The sequence below is a fragment of the Equus asinus genome, chromosome 3 (assembly GCF_041296235.1).
Source record: "Equus asinus isolate D_3611 breed Donkey chromosome 3, EquAss-T2T_v2, whole genome shotgun sequence".
Taxonomy (NCBI): Eukaryota; Metazoa; Chordata; class Mammalia; order Perissodactyla; family Equidae; genus Equus; species Equus asinus.
The window spans coordinates 160,116,568-160,139,174 of NC_091792.1; the positions used below are offsets into that span (position 1 = coordinate 160,116,568).

A 22,607-nucleotide genomic window follows, 5' to 3' on the forward strand; every position below is an offset into this window, starting at 1 on the left:
GAAGCCTCTGGACCTGTTCAGTGCTTTGCAGGGCTGCCCTCCATCCTAGACTCCACAAGGACAGAGGACAGGAGTCTGGGGTGGACCACCCTGGAACCCCTGATGCTGTCAACACTCCTGGATGGAGAACATACCCCATTTTCCCCACTCCAGTGTGGCTCAGCAAACCCAGATCTTCTGGGGCACAGAACAGGCTTCTTCCCCAAAGCCCCCTCATTACACCTGACAGTCAGTCCAGACCTATTTTAGGATTGTGAGGTACAAGCAGGGCACTTGATGGTTAATCCACTTAGCAGAACAATCACAACTATCTTAGAATTACAAATAGCTAAGTTGGAAGAAACACTGCAGGACATGTGGCCCACGCTCTGGTCCACTGTGGAAATGTCCTCCTCATGTCTCTGCCTGACTTCACAAGGACATCACCTCTTCCCAAAGCAACCCATCCTGCTGTCAGACCCTTGTTCCCTCTGTGCACAGCCCAGATCTGCCTGCTGAGGTCTGGCTCTTGGAGCCTGATATCTTTAGGTGGCCGAAACCAGGAAGATCTGTGAAACTGCTGCAGCACAGGGGCTTTGTGGAAAATCCTCCGAGAGAATGTGGGGGGAGGAGGATGGCAAATCATAGAGTAAATGTTATTTCCATCACTTTCAATGTTAACATGACGTAAAGAACACAACTTCTCATTTACGAGCATACAGTCTCTGAACACTGTTTACTCGCTAGACCATAGGTCAAGTCCAGTCAAAGTCCACCACTGGGCCAACCTGCCTGTCCTGGTAGATATTTGCTTTTGTGATATCTCACACCCTATGGTGAAGGGGGAACTGCCCAGGGCTGTCCACAATGGCTGGCATCAACGCCTTGTGCTGGCTCTCTTTTAGAATGGCACTGCCTGATTCTCCTCTGCCAGTGGAGTGAGATGGGGGATGGAGTGGAGCAGCATGCCCAGACCTGTGTCCAGAGATGACTGCTGTGCCAAGGGCCCAGTCCCAGCTTCATATCCAAGTCACTTCTTCACCCACAGTCTCCAAAAGCCCACACTGGTCCCCTTTCCCTCTACTCCTTGACAACCAAGGGCTCCTTCCTCTCCTTCCTTAGGAAAGAAGGTTCTTTCACAGGCAGAGATGGAGGGTCTGCTTGCCGCTCCCACCCTGGCCACCACAAGAACTTGAAAGGTTGTTTTAGATCCATTAACAAACTCATGACACAAAAGGAGAAGCCGTGTCCTGAAAATACATCAGGTTTTTAACCAGCTTCTAGTTTGGGCCATGAGACAGCCAGGGGCTCTGGAAGCAACACTGTGAGCAAGTCCACCAGCATGGAGGCCCTCCGTGCTCAGAAGCACTCCTGGAGACTACCCTCATCGGCGCAGCACCAAGCACACGTTGTTTACCTTTCTCTGCTTATGCCTCGCTCGCTTGGCTGCTCGAGTGCTGCTAACTGGTTTGGTCTCCGAGCTGTTTATGAACTGCAGCAAATCTTCCACCCTTCGATGGTCAACTACACTCTCCCGTTCTGAAAGTTGATCTGTTTTTTTAGGTTGCTCTTCTTTCCTCTTGGTCAGCCGTAAACGAAGCTTTTCCCTCATTTCTGCATAATTTCTACTTGTTGGTGCAGCTGGAGGCTAAGAGAATTAAATGAGAACATAACTAAATTAAGCTTCAAGTTTTAGTGATTTTGAATATAACAAACCTCAGACCATATCTCTAAAAATGATTTTTTTTAATTACTCAAGTAATACATGCTCATTGTGGAAAAATAAGGAAATAGGATAAACAAATGGCAGGAAAAAGAAAAACCCATCACCAAGTCACCCAAAAGTATTTTGGCACTGACCTATAAAGCTTCATATATTCGTGAAAAATCTAGTAAAGTATGTACAACTACGTAAACAAATATTTTTAAAGCAAACAAGAAGCAATTACACATACTGACTTATCTACTTTTTATATGATACAGTTTGATTATCTTTTCCTGTCAACAAACGTGTCTGTAGTATCTTCATCCATTTGCAGGTTTCCCTTTCAGTGCCAAAAAGAAAAAAGAACTGCCCTCTCTCTCACTGCCAAAACTTCTTACTGGCGACTACAGACGTGTGCGTGTTTAGGAAATAGAGCCAGAACCAAAAGAACAGCTACCAACCCCGGGCCTGTCCTCCCACCCACCCCAGGCACCATGGCTGACATTTGCTGGGACAGAAAAGATGATTATTCTGGAAAGATGTACGTGTATCAATGTCCTTTGTATTCAAACATGAGGAATCCAACCGTACACGTATCAGCAGTGTCCCACCACATGACTGCACGCTGGGTGGACTCAACAACCCTCAGGGCTGGGTACTTAGGAGGCCCCATCTCATCAACTATCATAAAAATCACAGACAAATGCGAACATGCAGTGATGAAATCCTCATAGCTAAAGTTTTCGGCAAATATTTTTCATTATTTCTTTAGGATAAGTACAACTTAGAAGTGGAACTGCTATTTCAGACCATATCTTGCTTTTAACTAAGCTGCAAATAAAGCTTTACCTACAATGTAACCACACCTTGAATTCAACCTGGCATATTATTCTTGCAAAGGAGCTCACCTATTTTACAATTCAAATGTAAATCTGCAATTTACACTCATCCATCGCTAATTTTATGCACTGCACTCTCCATGCCCCCCCCCCAGCCCTCCCACAAGGAGGCCCTCCCCGAGAGGAGAGGCCTGCGGGCACTTACCCCGCCATGCCCGAAGAACTCACAGTAGCAGCAGTCACAGTACTTGCCCTCCTTCTGGTTGGTGGAGGTGGAGGTGCTGGAGCTGTGCTCGGAGCAGCTGTCCTCGTCGGCACTCTCGTCCCCGTCATCCTGCTGTGGGTCATAGACACCATTCTCGCAGCGGTGCCCTTCACAGTCGGGGTCACTGCAAAATGGCACACAGGCCTGTTAGCAAGCAGCCCACCCGTCAAGGGGAATGGGCATGGCATGCAGCAGACTAAGTTCCGCTCCTCCTGACTGACTGCTGCCCTGCCCCATCACAGATGACAGTGAGGTGCAGAGGTCCCGTGGCCGTACAGACACAGGGAGTCCCAGTTAGGAAAGGTGGTGTGGTGACCTGGCTAGGTGGTACAGGCAGGCATGTGGGCAGGCATCATACCTAAAGGGACTCTTCAGACACACACGAAGTCTCTCCACTGTTCCTCCCTCCACCACTTCATCCTGGGGGTGGTGTGGGGTGGGGATGGCTTCAAGAAGTTAAGTTCAAAGGTAATTTAAAAATTATCTTTTTAGGGGCAGCCTTGGTTGCTTAGTGGTTAAGTTTGGCGCACCCTACTTAGGTGGCCTGGGTTTGGTTCCTGGGCATGGACCTACACCATCGGTCAGTGGCCGTGCCATGGTGGTGGCTCACATACAAAAACAGGAAGATTGGCAGCGGACGTTAGCTCAGCATGAATCTTCCTCAGCAAAAAAAATCTTAAAAAAAACCCTTGTTGGGTGTTTGCTGTATTATTCTTTGCGCGATGTGTAACAAATACAACTTAAAAAACCCCCAAGGCCACCCCAATGCTGCCAGTGGTTAGGGGTGGTCTGCGCACTGATTCACGGCAGACCCTGGCGCTACAGAACTAGAGGCTGAGACCAGAGCCCTCTCCTCACCCACATCCCTTCCCGCTGTGCATCACTGGACCGTTCAGCTGCAGAGAGCTTCTATCGCTGTTTCTATAGCGTCAGGGCGGCATGGTACCCCATTTCCAAAGTGCTCCTAGCCTTCAACCACCAGGACCTGGCTCACCTGCAGACGCTAGGAGGTGCGCTGATGGAGCCATCTGTGGTTGGGGGTGGGGGGGCCACAGGAGCAGGACAGAAGCTCTTGCGTGTATCCACAAACCCGGGAGATGTGGTCGCAGTTTTGGGGAAGGACGGGGCTGCAAGATTTGCAAGGTGAGGTGTGGAGGCTGGCGAGAGGGCAGCAGGAGCGAGAGTGGGAAGTGGCGCCAAGCCCGTGGGGCTGTTCCTCGGGGCAGCTGGCACTGCATGTCTGTGATCCTCCTTGGTGATGCCGTGAAAGACCTCGCCTGCATTCAGAGACGCAAAAGAGTCACTGCCAACCACTAAAGACAGACAGACATTCACGTTTGTCTTACAACTTTTTACCAACTTTTTGTCTGAAAATGCTCAAATCTATAGAAAATTTGAAGGAACGGTATGAAGAATACTTATATACCTTTCACCTGTATTCATCATTATTTAATATTTTGTCATATTTACTTTTACGCATTTTGTTGTATAACCACAATCCGTTACCACGTTAGACACTGAACATTGACATGATATTCTCATCTAATGTACAATCCCTATTCAATTCTCCAGTTTCCCCCACGTCCTTTATAGCTTTTTCCCCAACCCAGCCTCTTTTAAACTTTTTTCTTTTCACAACACTGACATTTTTTGAGTCGAGGCCAGCTGTCCACCAATCTGGATTTAGAGTTTCATGTTAGATTTAGCTGAAATGTTTTGGGCATGAATCCTTTGCAGGATGCACCTAGGATTCTTCCCATTTGATTGCAGAGGAAGCACCTAACATCAATTTGTTCCATGGCGGTGAGGCTACATCTGGTCAGGTGTGCAGGGGGTGGTCTGCCAGATTCCTCCAGCAAAAGGCACCTTATCTTCCCTTTGTAATCTGCCAGTCATGTGCGGGCGCTGCTCCCAGACAGTGGGAACACTACTACATTCTCCAAACTGACATCCAATGTTTTAACGTCCACTCAACGCTTACCTGGCTCCAGCGTTACCCTGCTGGCTGCAGAGTGGCCTTCTACTTCTACTGTTCTTGCACATGCAGCAGCAGCGAGCTTCTGTCAGAAAGAGCTTCTCCACCCTAGTCCCTTTTTTGAGCATCTTGCAGGATTCTTGACTTTGTGTGCTAGAACCTATTCCATTATTGTTTTTGATACTCAAACTGTCCTAATGTTGGCTAGTGAGGCCCCTCTGAGCCAGCTCCCGTGTCCCTTTGACATTTGCCACTGGTCTCGGATGGCCTCCTTGCTTTTGGGCCTCCTTCTCACTGTGCTCAGATCAGAGTGTGACAACGACACCACCTGCACACCAGTGACCTGAGTGGCAGCAGGGGCTGCCCTGTGAGCTAGGCGGCAACCCCATTAGCTGACTCTCTGTGAGGCTTCTGCTTTCAGATGACTACAAACTCCTCCACACGCTCAGAAAGCAATTACTTTTTCCTATTACAGAACAATAGGTGCAGAGAGGAAAGGCAAGATGCAGTGTGGCAAAGCCCTAGAGAAGCTAGCGGACAGTAAAATCCCAGTCAGTCCCAGCGGACGTGCTCTCTGTGCACGAGCATTTTGGGTGTTAGTTACATTTACACCTCCAGCCAGGCCAAGTAAGAGGCAGTTACAAAAATGCTGAGGAAAAAGCAGCGAATATGCTGAGCCAACCCCAAGGGTCCCCACGAACTGGTGGGCCTTACCTATGGAAGGAGGCCTCTTGGACGACACTTTGAACTGGCTATTGCTGGACTGCACTGTGGTGGCCGTGCAGGACACGGAGGAGGTGGCTGATGAGGTGGCCATCACAACTTTGTTTGCTTCCATAAAAGCATCTTGGAAATTGTACAAACATTTCTTTTTTGCGGCGTTTTTTTTCTCTTTACTATCCGAAGCTGCAGGTGTTTCATTGCTAGACGGAGGTGGAAGGGCTTCCGGTCTTGTTTCTGAGAGTGTTGGCCCTAATATGTCACTCCCTTCAGAGAAGAATGGGAAAATTAAGGCTTCTAAAAGAAGTAATATTTAGCTCAAACCTAAAGGACATCTGCTGACTAAATTCTTAACACCAGGGCTGCTACCGAAGTGACTTAGGATCCCACTGGGGTGATGCCAGTCAACTTGTTTTCATCTGAGAAAAAAATTTATTGAGCACCTACCATGTGCCAATGCCTGTGCTAGAAGCTTCCCAAAAATTATTTAATGTCTTGAGCTTGGTACTATTATTCCCATCCTAAAGATGAAGAAACTGAGGCTCAGAGAGGCTAAGCAACTTGCCCAAGGTCACACAGCTAGAAACCCTTTCCAAGCACAGCCCAGATGTCAAGTCTAGCTGGCTTTTCTGAGCACATGCAGGGCTGCGTGTGGGGCCCCCAGTGGCTCTAACCATATGAAGACTGAGATGAGGAGTAGGTACCAGCCCCTCTTCAGGTGCACCCTGCACTGGTATTGAAGTAACAGCTGAGCCTTGGCAGCTGAGGCAGCTGGGAGGAAGGAACTTGTTAGAGGGGACAGATCCCATGTAGGCTCAATACAGAAACAGAGAAAAGGAACACAAGTCATAGCATTCAAGTCACCCGTGGCACTGTCACACCACCCCGTGCACTGGGTGGAGGTCTGGTTGTCACCACTGCTTGAGAACCAAAGGCTGAAGACCGAACCCTCGAGACAAGACACTCAGTGGTGCTGGGGCAGGAGACGTCCCAGCGTTAGCAGGGCCCCCGCACAGCTTACTGTGCTGGCCAGCGGCCACGGAGCACTGGAGCCTTGCTCTGCTCTGTTCTGCAGCGGGACTTGACTGGCGGCAGATGTGGAAGGATGGAGCAGTGTGACAGGGCCCAAGGGGCCTCCCACTAGAGACGGAGGGGAGGGAGCAGCAGCCTGGCGTGGCTGCACCAGGGCCCCGACTACTCTAGGGCTTCTATCGGGAGACTACAGCAGCAGAGACGGCAATCCACTCAGTTCCGATCATTTTAAAACTTTAAGAAAGTTTTAACAAGTTCCTTACCAGAAATTGTATCTGGCAAGAAAGTGCCAGGATTCCAGTTCTTATCATTCATCACTTCTGATCCCCAAAGACTTATAAATTTAGAACTATTCCACTCTGGAGTATTCCCAAAACAGCTCGGATAAATATGGTCTTGAAGAGATGCATTGAATACCTGATGCTTATTTGTGTGATTCTGAACAGGTGCTGGCGGTAAAGCCTACAAAAAAAAATGTTCTAATCACATATCAAAGTTAATATTCTGTTTACTTAAGTAGTTAAACTACAAACAGACAAGTCATTACTGAAAACCTTGTGGGATACACTTGCCATGAGCAGGAGTCCCTGGATGAAGACATCTTGCAGAGTGCTTACTTGATTATTCATAAGGCTATACAGGATAGGTCAAATTTGAACCAGATGTAAATTTTAAAAGCAACTGTTGCCTCAAGGAATGTATCAAACGAACTTTAGACAACTCAGTAACTTCTAACATTCCTCCCTAGTCACATTTTAAATGTGGCTCATTTGCATAAGATCTGTTCCTATGGCTTATTCTCATCTGACATTTTAATGATCATTTCTAAAAAGTCAACTTTGGAATCACTGAAAAAAATGGTAAAATTCTTAAGCTGTTCTCTCACACTCGGGCAAAGTGCAGTGTAAGTCTGAAGAACTACGAATTTGATGCTGAGCTCTAAAGCCCTCCTGAGTCCTGCGGGCAGACCCTTGTCTGAAGGTATGGGGGGAGGCTGGGTCCACAATTTATTGAGTAGCCATCAGCTGCTCTCTGCATATACGTGGGCATCCTTGGGCCCTCCCTCCCCTCAGCACATCTCACAGCCCCGTGCCTCCACCACCTGTACCACAATGACAGCCCCACACTCGCACTGGGCCTCTTCCAGTCCTTTTCCTCACAGCAGCCAGAGTGAGCTTTTTTGAATCTAAGTGAGAGCGGGTCATTCTCCTGCTTAGAATGCGCCAATGGCTTCCTACTGTTTTTAAACCCTGTCCTTCCTGCTCACCAAGTCCCTGGACACACAGGCCTTCTCTTGGTCCTCCAACTTCAAGCTCCCTTTTGACCCTGAACTTTGCTCACACTGTGTCCACATTCTAGAACGTCCTAACCTCAGCTTGTGACCTTGCTGACTTACATCCTTCAGGTCTCAGCCTAAATGTCACCTCCTCAGAGAAGCCATCACTGACTTTGCCCTCACTACCCAACACCCAAGACCAAGGTGGGCCTTCCCCATTAAACACACTAAAATCCACAATTTTCCCTTATCACAGTTACAATTCAAGACTTACTCGTAACCCATTGGTTTAACATCTGCCTTGCCTCAAATTATGTAAGCTTCATGAGAAGATGGGTATCTGGACCCTGGCCCTGCTATCCCCAGCACCTCGTCAACACCAGGCTCATAGCTTTCCCTCAGCAGGTCTACGCACTGTGAGAATGAATGCCTAAAGAATCTACAGGTCTGGTGTTGAGAACAACGCCTGGTGATCCCATCCTTTGGAACGCAGGAATGAGCAGTGAGTGCTGCAAACTCAAGTGGGAGGGTTTTGGGTAGATTCCCAGGAGCACATAATGGTTTGGCAGAACCCTGAGGGCCTGGCTGGGGCAGAGGGAGGAGGCAGAGGAGGACAGAGCACAGGGATGGTCCATGTCCATGGACAACTGCACCACAGCCTGATGATGTGCAGGGGCCAAATCAGAGACAACTTTGTATGACTTCTGTCCTGAAGGCGCAAGTGAGCCACAGAGGATTCTAAGCAGCAGGGTGAGAAGATCTGATCAGTTTACTAGAAAGATCAGTCTGTGGCAATACGGTAAATGAACCTGAATGGGAAAGGATGACATAGAAACAGTCAGGGGATGAGAAATCATGGAGCAGTGGCAGTGAAGATGAAAGGCAAGGAGGGATCCTGGAGCTATTTAGGACAACAGCTGTGACAGGACTACCGTCTCTGGCTCCATTCCTGAGAGCTGTGGTCAGTGACGAGCTGGATGTGAACACTAGTCTCATTCTCAGCCTTCAGGCTGTGCAGTCTGACGGGTTCAGGTGCCAGCTCTCTCTTTTACTAGCTGTGTGACCTCAGGCAAATTACTCAATCTTTTTGTGCTTTAGTTTTCTCATCTGTAATTTGGAAATACCTACCTGCAGGGGTGGTGCTAAGAATTAAATCAGACAAGGTATGTCAAGTGGTGAGCACATTGCCTGGCCCAAAGCAAGCATTTAGTGAGTGCTAAGGTGATGATTATCACTTTATAAGACTGTGGACCCTAGACACAACCCCCCCCCTCCCAAATCCCTCACTCCACAGGGCAGAGAGGAAGTAGGGAGTTACTCCACTTAGGCAGCTGGGACACCTTAGCACATCTGCTGACTTTGAACAGGCTCAAGGAGGCGAAGGTGGAGGGTGAGGCTGGAGACGACATTCAGGATTTGAAACCGGGAAGAAACAGGTCTGCGTTGGACAGCCAGGATCAAAGCAGGAGCCTGAACCGGTTGTTCTGGCAGGGGGGCCCCAGGGAGCAAAGAGTGGGGAAAACAAGAAAACCATATTTTAATAGATACCAGTTTCCACAAAGTAGTGATAAACTAAGACCTGCTTTGCTGAGGAAGTGATGAAAAGTAACAATTAAATGGAAGAAGGTTTCTTAGTCTTGAAGACCTTCCATTAAGGGCAGAAATTCCTGAGAGAGGAACTGGCCAGCCTTCTCACACTGCCCCACGTCAGCTGTGAGACGCAGCTCTGCCTCGCTAGCCCAGCCAGTAAACTCTCAACGGCAGAAGCATGTGCGGTCTCAGAAGCTGCTCAAAGACACCCTGAGATCCTCCTAAGACACAGCCAGGAGTTGTCTGGGTTCACCTCAAGAAAAGTGGCTGACAGCTTGGACCTACTACCACAGGTGTCTGAGAGCTTCTGCTTATCCTTCAAAATCCTATCCCAGCGTCAGTTCCTCTGCAAAACCACCCCACAGGCTCAAAAAGTTATAGTTTTCCCCTGTGGTGTTAGTTTTCTACTTTGTATGTATAATTTCTATTAAGGTATGCCATATCGTTTTGATTTTTTAATTTGAGCCTGTTTTTGTCTTCTCTTTAGATTGAGAGATCCCTGAAAACAGGGACCATGATTAATTGGGTTTTATTTTCCTAGCATGTAGCACAGGGCCTGGCACATACTGGATGTTCAATAAATGTTGAACAGAGCTTAGCTTACAGGAATAAAGGAATACAACTATGAAACTATAATACTGGAAACAAAAGTTAATGATGCTATACCTTTGATTCACACACTTCTTTAGAAAACCATCTACTCAAAACAGGAGGTCCATCTGTAGAGACCAAAGGGAGCAGGGGGTCCATAACAAACAACCTGTATTTGTATGAATGCTTTCACATAAGACATCTACTAACCTCAACAGCTATGGGTTTCCTTCAGAAAAACAACAAAAAAAGCATCTATCAACTAGAATATTTTTGGGTCATGCCTCCATAAGTACGTCAATAATTTAAGCATAAAATAAGTCTACCAACATGTGGATAATGCTATTGAATCAGAACCATTTCACTCTTAAACAAATCCATACAGCTTCAATTAACAGAAGTTTTGAATTGTTCTCCACTTTGAGACAAAAGTGATTCACAAGAAAGCAAAATTTTTGCTTTAAATGAAAGCTCTGACATACACAAACAGATGTCTTTACTAAAGACCCAGCCTGTCTCTCACACCACCACATCCATCCCAGACACCATGAACACAGGTGCTAAAGATGACAAACCAAGAGAGCAAAAGACTTAATCACTGAACACACGCATGAGAGGGACTACCAATACCAAGTATTCAAACAAAAAGGGGTTCCAGTTATGTCCCAGTGAACAAGATAAGTTAAGATGAGCGACTCTATTCTGTTTCTTCTTACTAAGGTTCTCCAATATTCCTGCCAGAGATGGTAAGAGGCAAAGTGCCACCTTTGTTTTGGTCTTGCTATTTCTCAGGCCAGAAGAACTAAATACTACCTCTGAAATAAACTACAAATCAAAGATCACAATATGACCCCCAAATTGCAATCTATCTATGTCCCTATTTTCCATACAGTTTTTTTCTACCTCAAATTCCAACCTGAACTTACACTTGTACCATGTTTAACTTTTTTAATTTTGCACTGGTTGTACGTAAGTAACCTGGTGAGGGAGGTGAGAGGTGCGTGCAGAGCCACGTGGGAGCCACTTCACCAGGATCCACTTGATGCACTGAACTCACTGAGGGCCGGAACATGGTGACCATTTTCAAATATTCCTCATGCTCTCGCAGGATTCAAGACATCTCTCTATCTTCATTACTAGGCTCTTTCTTAGCATGGTGATTGTTTCATAACATGTTCTCCAGATGGAAAAGACACAGGATTTAGAGCTGGAAGCCTCAGGCACCAGTCCAAAGTCTGGCCCTACAGCTGTGACCTACAGCTCCTGAGCCATGTAAGGTGATGTGTGAAAACCCGCTCTGTGAAGGAGCAGTGAGCTGCAGCCCCACCATCTCACATTAGCTCTTCTAAGGTCATGTGTTCTCCCTCTGCTTAGACTTTGTCTAGTAAGTGGGGATGCTTCACTCTAGATCCCAGAGAAATGGCACCAAACAGCTTTCTAGCAAAATGCTAAGCCATAGAGAAAGCGAGGGTAATCCTTCACAAAGAAGTGACACGAACATGGTGAGAAAAACAGGGCCAGGCAGGTGAAGGTGCAAGCATCATCATTACAGCAATGGGAGGCCAGATCTGAGGTCCCATGGGAATGCCAAGAAGAGCTGCAGGGTCGTAGCTGGGTCAGTGTCCTGCTGGTACCTTGCACCAGTGAGTGGAAACCCCTTCTTGAGGAAGCATTCCCTATTTAGGGCCTCAGCGTTCCCAGAGAGTAAGCTGAACAAAACACGACCTCATAGTAAAACATTACTATATGGATAAGGAAATAATACATCAGCAGAAACAACAAAAAACCAGATTTAGATCCTCAAGATTTCATTCAAACACAGAATAACTGTGTAAAATGCTTAAAAGAAGAAAATAAAAAAGAAGTGATCAAGGAACAAGAGAATATAAAAAGTTGCTAATATATTTGAAAAACAAATTAAAGCTCAGAAATAAGAATTACAGTTAAAAACCAAACTTCAGCGACAGGTTAGAGACAATTAGAGAATTACATAACTAGAGGACTGATCCAAAAAAGTTATCAGAACTGAGAGACAAAGAGGTGGAAAATATGAAAGAGCTTTGAAGAACATGAAGGTGAGGACACAAAGATGTGAGGAACATGAAGAACAGAATGAGAAGCTCTAATGCAGGTCTCAGAGGCTCAGAGACACAACAGAATGGCAGAGAGGGAATATGAAGATAAAACGGCTGAAAATTATCAGACAGGGAATTTTAAATGATTAATATGCTAAGGTCTCTAATGGAAAAAGTAGACAACATGCAAGAACAAATGGACAATGTGAGCAGAGAGACAGAAGCTCTAAGAAATAATAATAAAAATGTTAGAAATAAAAAACACTATAAGTGAAATGTATAATGCTTTTGATGAGCTAATCAGTAGACTGGACAGAGCCAAGGAAAAAAGTCAGTGAGTTTCAAGATATGTCAACAGAAACGTCTCAAACTGAAATGCAAAGAGAAACAAGAATTAAAACAAAACAATAAAAAACCATCACCAACAATGACAAAAAATAGACCAAAACATCCAAGAACTGTGGGACAATTTCAAAAGATATAACATACAGTAATTGGAATAGCAGGAGAAGAAAGAGAACACATAGAAGTATTTGAAATAATAATGGCTGAGAACTTTTCAAAATTAATGACAGACACCAAACCACAGATCCAGGAAACTCTCCGAACACCAAATAGAATAAACACCAAAAAATCTACCCCTAGGTGTAGCATATTCAAACTGCAGAAAACCAAAGACAAAAAGAAAATCCTGAAAGCAGCCTTGGGGAGGAAGAAGAGGAGAGGGGAGAAATCCCTGTATCTATAGAAGAGGGAAAAGAATTACAGACGACATCTCATCAGAAACCATGCAAGTAAGAAGAGTGGAGTTAAATATGTTTAAAGTGTTGAAAGAAAAAAACCACCAACCTAGAATTCTGTATCCAGCGAAATTATCCTTCAAAAGTGAAGGAGAAATAAAGACTTCCTCAGACAAACAAAAACTGAGAGAACTCATCGCCAGCAGACCTGTCCTGCAAAAAACGTTAAAAGATTTTCTTCAGGCAGAAGGAAAATAATATAGTTCAGAAACTTGGATCTACATAAAGAAAGGGAGAGCAATGGAGAAGGAATAAATAAAAGTAAAATAAAATCTCTTACTTTTCTTATTATTAATTGATCTAAAAGATAACTTTAAGGTGAAAATAGTAACAATGTACTGGGTGATTAATATATGGATAAATAAAAATAATGACAACAACGTCACAAGGAATGGGAGGGAGGAATTGGGAATAAGCTGTGAAAAAGTATTTACACTACACATGAAGCAGAATTGTGTTATTTGAAGGGGGACTTAAATTAATAAAAATGTATATTTTAATACAACTGCCAAAATTAAAAAAAAAAAAGTATAATTGATATGCTAACAGAGAAGATAAAATGGAATCAGAAAATGCTCAATTGAAAGTGGAGAAGCCAGGGAAAAAAGACTCTGGTAATGAATACAAAACAGTTACAAACATGGGTGCTATTAATCTAAACACATCAAAAGTCACTCTAAATGTGAATGGTCTAAATATACCAATGAAAAGGAAGAGATCATCAGAGTATATTAAAAAATAAGACCCAACTATATATGTCTACAAGAAACCTACTGTAAGTAAAAAGACCCCTTTAAGTTAAAAGTAAGTTATGGAGAAAGATATACCACACAAACACTACTCAAAAGCTGGAGTAACTATATTAATTTCAGACAGATAAGATTTCAGAATAAGGAAAATTATCAGGGATAAAGAAGGGCATTCAAATAATGATAAGGGGGTCAATTATCCAAGAACATACAACAATCCTAAACATGTAAGCATCTAACAACAGAGCATCAAACTACATGAGGCAAAAACTGATGTGACTGCAAGGAGAAATAGATGAATCCTCTATTATAGTTGAAGACTTCAACATTCCTCTATCAGAAATGGACAGAACCAGTAGGCAGAAAATCACTAAAGACATAGCTGAACTCAACAGCACCACCAATCAACTGGATATAATGGACCTCTATAGACTACTTCATCCAAAAACAGCAGATTACACATTCTTCTCAAGGTCACATGAAACATTCACCAAGATAGACCACATTCTGGCTGTAAAGCACACTTTAACAAATTCAAAAGAACAGAAATCATACAATGTATGCTCTCAGACCACAATGAAATTAAAGTAGAAATCAGTAACAGAAAGATAGCTGGGAAATCCCCAAATACTTGGAAATTAAATTCCCTGTCACAGTTTAAATTTTTTCTCTAATATTTCATTACTGTATTTTCCTTCTGCAACTACTTTTAACTTGCAAATAACTTATATCAACAAAAAAATTAAATGAGTCATTGGTATGAAGACATGTGAAAATAGAAATAGTCCAAGCTTTTCTAATTTCAAGAAAACAATATTTTCATAGTATTCATCCTAAGCATTTTAGGTACTAAATGTAGCACCTAGTTGTAGGTACGACTACAACGACATAAAGTCTTAAAGGCGACAACTGCCATTTCCCTAGAGCAGAAATTCCTAAAGGCCCAGAACACAGAAAGAGAAGCAGGTCAGAGGAGCCTCCGTGTGCACAGGCTGCCCTTCACATTCACTACCCACCTTCTACCTGCCAACTACATTTGGAACATCACACTGAACAATCCTGGCCTCTCTAAGAAAGCTGCTCTGATGTAACTGAAGAGAAGTTTATGCCGTTCTAATATAGCTCGTTTGTTCTCTAGAAGCTGCTTCTACAAAATCCTATGGGGTTGTGAACACATCATGCATTTAGGTACAGATGTATTCAACTAAGTCAAACTAACTCAAATAATACAAACTAATTTTGCAAGACCTGGTTAAGTGACAATGCAAGCTTGTCTAGAGAAACATTTTTATACCAGGTACAAATGAAGTATTTTGCCAAATGCATCTCATTTTTCTAAATAAAAATGGCATCCAGTTAATGTATTTTAAATGTATCAGTGAACAGTCTTGACTGACATTTATAGCAAAGTGGCTGAAAGAAAGCTTACTTGTCCTCTGTATTTGCCTTTCTATTCACGAAATCTTTCACATCTATCTACTGGATTAAAGTTTAACAGGTATTAAATAAACAGATTTTAGATATAGATGATGCTCCCCCAAAATGTTTTATTCTCCTTTAGCTGTGTATAAACTACTTATAATGTCCTGAGAAAAGGCCAAAGGTTAAGGGAAAAAATTAGTTTTAACTAGAGTGTCCCAGTAGCCTTTGAGAATAATCAATTTCAATACTTTACTTGCAGATTTTTATGAACTAATTCTTGAATAGTTTCTACCAGCAAGAAAGTTTAACAGACCATTTTATCCTCGTCTTTCAGGGTGGTTCTCAGGGACTAGAAAACAGCTCTACTCAGGTAAGAACAAGGAATAGACAGCTTCCCAACCTCATACACTCACCCAGAGGGAAAGAGGCTATAGACTGGGCAGACCACAAAAACAGCCTGGCTTTGAATATATATCTGAAAATGCTATTTGAAACCACTCTATTAACAAAGGCATCACTAAATGTTCAAATTGAGCAATATACAACCTAACAAAATTTAAGCATAAATTCGGGTAGTTACCAAGTACTTATTGTAATAGAACATGACAAGCTGATTATATTCCATTGTAAACTAGTGGTTATTAATCTCCCACCTGTACCCCTCCCCAGCAAACAAACAAACCCCACTTACGGGTTACACACACTCTCACTTTACAGTGACACCCTTTAGGCAAGAAAATGCGCATGCAGTCTGAGAAAGCCCCTTCCACACCATGTCCTCCCTTTCTCTCCTAGTTGAGAAACACTGTTTTAAATAATAAATCAGTTGAGTCTGGGGAAAATTCTATTTTTGATTGATTATAACTAACCTTGAACCAGAATAACTGATAAAAATAAAAATAATCAGAATTTATGGCAAGAGTTAATGAAGGTAAGTTCAAAATAGCTAGAGAGGCAAAGTTATAAGAGGTACAAAGAACAAAACCAACCTAAAAATCTCACTGCAAAGTCTAAGATACTAATTATAAGCCTGGGGTTCTCAGAGAAGAAATGCTTAAAAATCAAACTTTTTCTAGATCCTTACTCTTTTCCTGAATAGGCTTTTTGCACAACTGGTTTCTGGCAGGCCCTTTCCTCCCTGCCCTCTAGGCACCTCTCAATAACATGCATGGCTGTATGATTTTCTACTGCATCACACTTAGGATTCCTTCTTCAGGTCTGAGTACTTCTACAGGTCCTTAGTTTTCCTGCTTAGAGAGCATAATCATTGTAGACACTGTAGAGATCAGCTGGTGTTAGAAGACTTATGCTATATTCAAATTATTTTACCCATCCTATCAAGAAAGAGAGCCAGGCCCCAAAAGGACAGGAGTAGAAAATTGAACTGGTGTCTGGGTGGGCAGAAGCCACGTGTGGCAGTATCCCTGAATATAAAGTGTTACACCATCATCTGAAAAACACTTTACATTCTACTTAACTCTGAAGGACTAAACCATGACTTTCATGATTGTTTTTATAATAGTAAAGGTTCAAAATTCCAAGAGCTTAAGAGATTATGATGAAAGGAAACTTTTCCAGACCTTCCTATTAGGAGTGGATGCTGTCCTATACAAGTTGCCAGTTTATGGATATTTCCTTCTTTAAATATGTACTCCTGTAAGATCTTAGTGACAGGTGAGCTTTCAGGCCCTTTCTGCCCTGACTTACCTTACTGTGTGTAAAGGGAGGCGCTGGATACAAGGTGGGGTGGATAAGAGGGCGAGGCAGGTGAGGGACGGCGTGCAAAGGCACATGTCCATGGATGTGGGGGTAAAGATGTAGAGCAGGATGGGTGGGCTTCTCTGGGCTCATGAACTGATGGCCAGGAGGAAGTGCTCCGGCTGTCATTGCTGATGCTGTCAGTCCAGAAGCTTCTTGTTTACACACATGACATTCACAAGTGTTTGGAGTTTGCTCAGCCTAAAAGGAGAGAGAAAAAAAAAAGCACCTGCTTATTTAGTGAAATAAAGAACAGTACGAATTAAATTAAAATCAGCCACATTCTGCTGCGCAGTTATACAGCAAATACAAAGGTAACAGGGCTCATCTTCCAAGATAAGTGAGGGACTGTGAGAAACTCGGACTGAAGAAACCTGAAAAGAGAAGAGATGTGCACCTCATTCCCTAGCTGGGTATCTGCTGAGGTAGCAGCCATACCAATCTGTGTCCTGTGCCTGTCCAAGGAAGGACAAAGGAACAGGTAAAGAAAGCAGAGTGGAGAGATGGTGCTGGGACCAAGGATGACAAAACCACTGGTGCCACGCTCTGCTGGGTTCGTACTGCTTAATGAATGGGTATATAGAGTTTCTTCAAAACGCACCAGAGATGGAACTTCTGGCTAAGATGGAATGAAGCAGTCAGTGACTCTCCTCCCTCAAAACAAGTATAAAACTGAATACAAACGTCAAAGGCAACCGTTTTGAGACTCTGAAAATCAACCAAAGGAAAAAAACAAATTGAGAAGTGTTTATTCATGCAAATCTGCTAGAGCTTCAGGTAAGAACAGCAGGAGCCTGGCCCTCTTGCCTGGGGCTTCTTCCCATTCATAACTCCCTATTACCCTTTAAAAAACTAAACGAAACAAAAAATTAAACATTCAATCGCAGAATTAAAATGGTACACTAAGGGGCTGGCCCCGTGGCCGAGTGGTTACCGGGTGGTTAAGTTTGCGTGCTCCGTGCGGTAGCCCAGTGTTTCGTTGGTTCGAATCCTGGGCACAGACATGGCACCACTCATCAAGCCATGCTGAGGCGGCGTCCCACATGCCACAACTAGAAGGACCCACAACTAAGAACATACAACTGTGTACCGGGGGACTTTGGGGAGAAAAAAGGAAAAAATAAAATCTTAAAAATAAATAAATAAATAAAATAAAATGGTACACTGAAAAATTTAATACAGAAAAGGAAGGTAAGGAGGAACAGAGGCACAAAAAACCTAAGACATATAGAAACAAATAACAAAATGGCAGATGTAAATATCACCGATCATTACATTACATGTAAATGACGCTTCCAAACAAAAGGCAGCCACTGACAGACAGGATAAAAACACAAGACCCAACTAAAAGATTCAAAGACACACTTCAGATTCAAAGACACAATGAGGCTAAAATTAAAAGGATGTAAAAACATATAACATGCATACAGTAACCCTAAGACAGCTGAAGTGGCTATATTAATATCAGATAAAATAGTCTTTAAGATAAGAAATGTTAGCAGAGAAACATTTCATAATGATAAAGGACTGGTATATCAGGGAAATATAACAATAATACTTGTATACACATTCAACAGCATTGTCCCCAAATGCATGAATCAAAAACTGGCAGATCTGAAAGGAGAACAGACAATCTAGTAGTTACACTCGAAGACTCCAATATGTCTCTCTCAGTAATTTTTAGAACTAGACAGAAAATCATGAAGGACATACAAGACTTGAATAATGCTATCAATTTGACTGAACTTTCGTTTATAGGACACTCCACCTAACAAGAACAGAACACAAATTATTTTCAAGTGCACATGGAACATTATTTAGGACAGACCACATGTTAGTCCATAAAACAAGTCTCAATAAATTTGGAAGCTCTAAAATCATTAATCTAAGCTTTAGATTCAACAAACTAGAAAAAGAACAAACCAAACCCAAAGAATATAAGAAATAAAAAAGATCAGAACAGAAATCAATGAACTAGAAAAGAGAAAAAGAGAAAACCAACAAAAACAAAGACTGATTATTTACAAAAACTGATAAACCTTTAGCCAGACCAACTGTGAGGGGGTTAAAAAGGAGTGAGCAAAATTATCAAAATCAGGAACTAACATCAACACAGACTACAGAATTAAAAGAACTGTAAGAGAATACAATAAACAACCTTATGCTATCAAATTAGACAACTGAGATGAAATGGATAAATTCCAAAAAAGATACAGATTATTAACATTATTTCAAGAAGAAACAAAATCTGAAGAGACCTACAACAAATAAACAAAATTTGAATTAGAAATTATAAATCTCCCCACAAAAAAGACCAGATTCATAGGTTTTTCACTAGTGAATTCCATCAAATATTTAAGAAATCTCAATCTTAGACAAATCCCTCAGAAAACATAGACAGAACACACACTTCCAAACTCATTCTATGAGGCCAGTATTACCTGATGCCAAAGCCAGACAAAGACATCACACGGATAGACAACTACAGACCAATATCTTTTATTAATATAGATGCAAAAATCTTAATAAAATATTAGCAAACCAATCCAGCAACACATAAAAAAGGATCATACACCATGACCAAGTGGGATTTATCCCAGGAACACAAAGTTGGTTTAATATCCAAAAATCACTTGATGTGATACACCGTAGTAACAGAATAAAGAAGGAAAATCCCAGGAACACCTCAATAGACACAGACAAGGCAGTTAAAAAACCCTATACACATTCATGATAAAACTCTCAAGAAACTAGGAATAGAACAGAATTTCCTCAATTTGATAAAGGGTGTCTATGAAAAACCTACAGCTAGCATCATACTTAGCCAGCCTAGAGGTCTAGTGGTTAAGATTTGGCACTTTCACTGCTGTGGCCTGGGTTCATGTCCCAGTCAGGGAACCACACTATCCATCTATTGATTGTCATTCTGTTGTGGCTGCATGTTGCTGTGATGCTGAAAGCTATGCCACCAGTATTTCAAGTACCATGGTGGAGAGGTTTCAGCAGAGCTTCCAGACTAGACAGACTAGGAAGAAGGACCTGGCCACTCAATTCCAAAAAAATTAGCCATGAAACCCTACAAACGGCAGTAGAGTATTGCTTGGTATACTGCCAGAAGGTGAGAGGATGGTACAAAAAGACCAGGCAGGGTTCTGCTCTGCTGTACACAGGGTCACTTGCCAGGAGTCAGAATCTACTTGATGGCACTAACAACAAAGCATCTTACTTCCTGGTCAAAGACTGAATGCTGTCCTCCTAAAGCTAGGAACAAGGCAAAGATGTCTGCTTGTACCACTTTTATTCAATATTGTATTGGAGGTTCTAGCTAGTTCATTAAGGCAAGAATAAGAAAAACACCCAGATCGTAAAGGAAGAAGTAAAAATGTCTTTATTCACAGACAACATCACCTTGCATGCAGAAAATCCAAAGAAATCTACCAAAAAAGCAAACACTCAATCCCTCTAGAATGAGTTTAGTAAAGCTACAGAATACAAGATCGATACATAAAAACAAATTTCTCTATATCACCAACAACCAATTGAAAATCAAAATTAGAAAATACCATGGACTACAGAATCAAAAAATATCTAATACCTAAAAATAACTTTAAGAAATATGTTCAAGACTCAGAGACTAGAAATTTTTAAAAATTGCTGAGAAATTAAAGATGACTTAAACAGAGAGAGACAGCATGTTCACAGACCGACAGATTCAATTTTGTTAAGACTGTATTTGCCCAAAATTGATCTATATCATCCCACAAATAAAAGACTAAGCCTAGAGGATTTTTTTTTAATAAGGTTTTTTTTTTTTTTTTTAAGATTTTATTTTTTCCTTTTTCTCCCCAAAGCCCCCCCCGTACATAGTTGCGTATTCTTTCGTTGTGGGTTCTTCTAGTTGTGGCATGTGGGACGCTGCCTCAGCGTGGTCTGATGAGCAGTGCCATGTCCGCGCCCAGGATTCGAACTAACGAAGCACTGGGCCGCCTGCAGCGGAGCGCGCGAACTTAACCACTCGGCCACGGGGCCAGCCCCAAGCCTAGAGGATTTTGCTAGTGAATTCTATCAAGTATTCAAGAATTCAATGCAATCTCTATCAAAATCCAAGCCGGCTGTTTTGTATAAGTTAACAAGTTGATCCTAAAACTTATAAAGAAATGCCTTTTGGACTTCGAGCAGCCTAAACAATTTTGAAAAAGGCCCACCATTCTGGAGAGTAGATCCTACTGACTTCCAAATTTACTATAAAGCGATAGTCAGGTATACTACGGGTGTAAGGACACAGAGATCAAATGAACAGAATACAGAGTACAGAAATAAACTCTTACATTTACAGTCAACTGATTTTCAACAAATGGCCAACGCAACTCAACAGGGGAAAAGACGGTCTGTTGAACAAATGACGCTGGGATAACTGGATATCTACATACGCAAAAAGATGAATTTAAACCCTAACCTCACACCATGTGCAAAAATTGAGTGAAATGAACCTAAGTAGAGCTAAAATTGTAGATCTTCTAGAATAAAACAGAAGTTTGTATGAGGCAAAGTTTTATGGATATGGATCAGAAGCATGATTCATAAAAGAAAAAAACTGATAAACTGGAATGCATCAAAATTAAAAACATTTTGCTTTTCAAAAAATGCTTTTCATAAAAAAACTAACAGACCTGGAGAAAATATTTGCAAATCACATACTTGATAAAGGACTTGTACAAATATATAAAGAGCTCTTATAACTCAATAATAACACAGAAAAGGAAATTAATGGCCCTTAAACATAGGAAAGGATGTTTTCCTTTGCCCATAAAAAATGAAATGAAAATTGAAACCTCAAGGGGTTCCCATTTCTTATCTATCAGACTGGCAAAAATCCCAAACTGTGATGTCACCTTCTTCTGGGGTTAGGGGAGGCCATCATGCTCCGACTCAGTAAAGCCACTGCTGGTGACCAATCCTAGGGATATATCTGCTTATGTATAAAATGTCAGATGTATATGGTTACTCAAAGAATAGTTTATAATGGGGGAAAAAAAGGGAAGCAAACACAAGTATCCATCAGCAGGGACCAAACAGAAGAAACTATGATAAGTCTACACGAGGGACTACAAAGAGGCCCACAGAAGAGAATGAGGAAGTGCATTCTGTACAGACAGAGAAAGTCAGTCAGGATATACTGCTAAGAGAAACAGCAAGGAGCAGAACAGAGTGTGCATTAGTTTAAGTCTTTTCCTAAGAAAAGGGAAGAATAAATATCTGTATTTGCATAAATAAACACTAGAATGACAGACACACAATAAATAAGTAAAACTGGTTATTTATTGGGACTAGGGGGAGTAGGTGCTAGACAGGATAGATGGCAAAGGACACAGCAACAAGACTTCTCAATGTAATACTTTCTTTTATTATTTTTTTAAAGATTGGCCCTGAACTAACATCTGTTGTCAATCTTCCTCTTTTTTTTTTTCCTCTCCCCAAAGCCCCCCAGTATGTAGTTCTAGGTCCTTCTAGTTGAGCTATGTGGGACACTGCCTCAGCATGGCTGATGAGCAGTGCTAGGTCTATGCCCAGGATCCAAACAGGAGAAACCCTTGGGCCGGTGAAACCCTGGGCCGCCAAAGCAGAGCACGCAAACTTAACCACTTGGCCATGGGGCCAGCCCCCTATAATATCTTTTAATATTGCCTTTATTGTTTGAACCAGAGATTTACACTACTTATTAAAATGCATTAATTAACCAAGCACTTTAACCTTCAATTGTTCTTCCTTTCATTTAAAAACTACTTGACACAGTAAAAAAATAAACACATATTTTGTGGGTAAAAAACCAA

At 42.3% G+C, this 22,607-nt stretch overlaps 1 protein-coding gene across 1 annotated transcript in view; it reads right to left on the reverse strand.

The window, feature by feature from the left end:
* The window catches only part of FAM193A (family with sequence similarity 193 member A), a 178,267-nt gene that overhangs the window by 25,175 nt on the left and 130,485 nt on the right, over positions 1 to 22,607 (reverse strand). The window contains exons 13-18 of the mRNA XM_044767948.2: positions 16,726 to 16,977; positions 6,779 to 6,977; positions 5,478 to 5,750; positions 3,783 to 4,065; positions 2,729 to 2,912; positions 1,397 to 1,627 (exon numbers count right to left, since the gene is read on the reverse strand). Of these exons, the coding sequence (XP_044623883.2) occupies positions 1,397 to 1,627; positions 2,729 to 2,912; positions 3,783 to 4,065; positions 5,478 to 5,750; positions 6,779 to 6,977; positions 16,726 to 16,977 (1,422 nt within the window). The remainder of the gene's footprint in view (positions 1 to 1,396; positions 1,628 to 2,728; positions 2,913 to 3,782; positions 4,066 to 5,477; positions 5,751 to 6,778; positions 6,978 to 16,725; positions 16,978 to 22,607) is intronic.